General features: G+C 48.1%; 1 protein-coding gene across 1 annotated transcript; it reads right to left on the reverse strand.

Moving 5' to 3' along the window:
- Nucleotides 1-750: 750 nt before the first annotated feature.
- LOC119056133 (2'-5'-oligoadenylate synthase 1-like) lies at nucleotides 751-2,407 on the reverse strand. The gene has a single exon (XM_037154455.2). The coding sequence runs from the start codon at nucleotides 2,364-2,366 to the stop codon at nucleotides 1,107-1,109; it is 1,260 nt and encodes a 419-aa protein (XP_037010350.2). The 5' UTR covers nucleotides 2,367-2,407; the 3' UTR covers nucleotides 751-1,106.
- Between the last annotated feature and the right edge of the window lie 431 nt (nucleotides 2,408-2,838).

Genomic DNA, 2,838 nt, shown 5'->3' on the forward strand with positions numbered 1-2,838 from the left:
GTAAACGCTGTTATCGCCCTTTCATACATGAGGAGCGAGAGCCTTAGAGAACCCATGCAAATTGCACGGTGCACACTGGGCGTAACAGTGGAGAGGCCAGAAGAATCTAGGTTCTCTGAGTCTTGGCCTCTTCTTGCAGATTCCCTCTAATTCATGCTTGCTTTCTTTCTATTAAAAATACTTATTTATTTATTTATTTTTAGAGAAAGGGGAAGGAAGGGAGAAAAAGAGAGAGAGAGAGAGAAATATCAGTGTGTGGTTGCCTCTTGCACACCCCCCACTGGGGGCCTGGCCCACAACCCAGGCATGTGCCCCAACTGGGAATCTAACCGGTAACCCTCTGATTAGCAGGCCAGTACTCAGTCCACTGAGCCATACCAGCCAGGTCTTTCTTTCTTTTTAATCCTCACTGAAAATGTGTTTTTTATTAATTTTATTTAGACAGAGGAATGTGGGGGAAAAAGAGAGAGACAGAGAGAGAGAGGATGAGAGAGAGAGAAACATTGATTCATTACCTCCCTTACTCACCCTGACTGGGAATCAAAACCACAACCTAGGTATGTGCCTTGACCTTGACTGGGATTGAACCCACAATCTTTTGGTATATGGATGACCCTCCAGTCAACTGAGCCACCTGGCCAGGGCTAATTCATGGTTTCTTCAGAGGGAGAAAAACTCTCTCCTCTCTGCCCATTCCGAAACATGGATTCTTTTTCTCAAGACAGACAATTTACTCTTTTTTTTTGCTATTATTTTTATTGCAAGCGATAATAAATTGGACCAAAAACACTCCTGGCAGGTACATAGAAGAAAGTCAAGGCTGGGATCCCAGTCTTATCTATATTTCTCTCATTGTCTCAGAGAATATTGTCTGAGAATAGGTGGAGGGGGGGCATACTGAAGGAAAATGCTATCTATGAAAGAAGGGAAGCACAGAATAGTGGGAAGGGTAGGGTCAGGAGACCTGGATTTTGGTTGTAGGTCTGTCCTACTCACTGCTAGCTTGGGGCAGTCCTCTGTCCTCTTTGAATCAAGGTTCGGCTCCTTGAAATGAGGAAGCTGGCCCAGGTGACTCTGGAGCCCTGTCCCCTAAGATGCACTGGTGTTCAGAGTATGGCACATGTCCAGCCATCTTCACTCTCTGCTGGAAGTTGAATGTACCAGGGGTTCACTGGAGACCCATCCCAATTCTTGAAGCACTGGTAACTCAACCAGGCTTTAGCCTCTTGTGCCAGACGCGGCCAGCTACGTGGGTCTCCACCAGCCACGTTTCCTGTGGGGTCAGCGGGGTCCAGAATCACGGGCCTGGGTTTCTTGAGCTGCATCATCAGGTATTGCCCAATAACAGGATTTTCAAAGCTGTAATACTTTGTCCAGTAGATGAGAAGCTTCTGGTAGTTCATGACTAATTCCAAGACAGTCCGAAATCCCTGAGCTGTGCTGAATATAGTTCCCTTGTTTCCCTGCTCCCAAGCGTAGACCGTGAGCAGCTCCAGGGCATACTGCGGGGGCAGGGGCTTCCCTAGGTTCTCCTTGCACGTTTGGTACCAGTGCTTGACCAGGCGGATGAGGCTCTTGAGCTTGGTTGGCCGCTGCTTCAGGAAGGCTCGCTGCAGCTCCGTGAAGCAGGTGGAGAACTCGCCCTCTTTCCCCAGTTTTTTGCACTCTTGGATGAGCTCGATGTAGATTTGGGGATCAGGTCTGTAGTATTCGGGGACCAGGGAGTCATGTGCGTAGCCTTTTGGCACCTGACCCAGGGCATCAAAGGCAGGCAATACATCAAACTCCACCCCCTCGACCCAGGAGGACCTGAGCACGAAGCTGAGCGAGCGGGGGTTCCACCATCCACCATCCCGGATCTCAAATTGCACTCCCCTCTCACTTTGACAGGCTTTCAGCTGTTTTTTGATTTCCCGGATGAACTCTGCTCGGCCATCAAACTGCTCCTGAAAACTTCCCAGATTGCTGAGGAAGACCACGAGATCAGCATCAGATCGGCCTCTGAGGGTCGTGCCCTTGCCCGAGGAGCCGCCCTTCACAACTTTGGACACCCGCACAGGGTGGGAGGCACCTCGGAAACACCGCTCCTTCAGGAAGCTGCAGATGACATTGATGGCTTCTTTAACCTGCTTGCGGAAATGCGTGTCTGGCAGGAGGTGGTCTTCGATGAACTTGTCCAGACACCTGGCCGGGATATCGCTAAGCTCCATCTTGACGCTCTGGCAAGGGACAGGAGAGCAGTGGCCGCACAGCTGCCTGCAGGAAACCCTTAGTCTCTGAGTCTTCTGCTGCCCAGTCTGCACTGGTTTCGGTTTCCTTTCCTGGGAAGGGAGGAGCTGTGACCTGGTGTTTGCTTCTTGGCACATCAAACACTCCCGGGAGGTTCCTTCACCTTCTGAAACTTACTTTCTGCCTTTAATCTCAGCCCTTTCTTCAGACTGTAGTCTGAAAACGTTGCATTTTTAACTCCCATTAGTACCAAGAGAAATCAATAATTCAAATCTGATTTTTGGTTTCCTTCTTCCTGGTTTCTGTTATTGCTGCTGACAAAATTATTTTTGTCTCCGAGGATCTTTTTTTTAAATTTTATTTCTTAATTACAGTTGACATTCAATATTATTTTATATTAGTTTCAGGCATAAAGCATACCTAGGTAAGTATAGATTTTATGCAGTGATCCCCTGTATATTTCAAGGACCCACCTGGCACCCCACAGAGTTACTACAATACTATTGTCACAGAACACAGTGGGTTCTCCCCTTGGGTTGTCTATTAAAAAATGAGACCTGGTCATTGCACAGTAGTTTTATTTACTTGCAGTAGATAAAGGAGACGGGA

This window comes from Artibeus jamaicensis, unplaced genomic scaffold (assembly GCF_021234435.1).
Source record: "Artibeus jamaicensis isolate MK-2021 breed Jamaican fruit bat unplaced genomic scaffold, CSHL_Jam_final scaffold_3222, whole genome shotgun sequence".
Taxonomy (NCBI): Eukaryota; Metazoa; Chordata; class Mammalia; order Chiroptera; family Phyllostomidae; genus Artibeus; species Artibeus jamaicensis.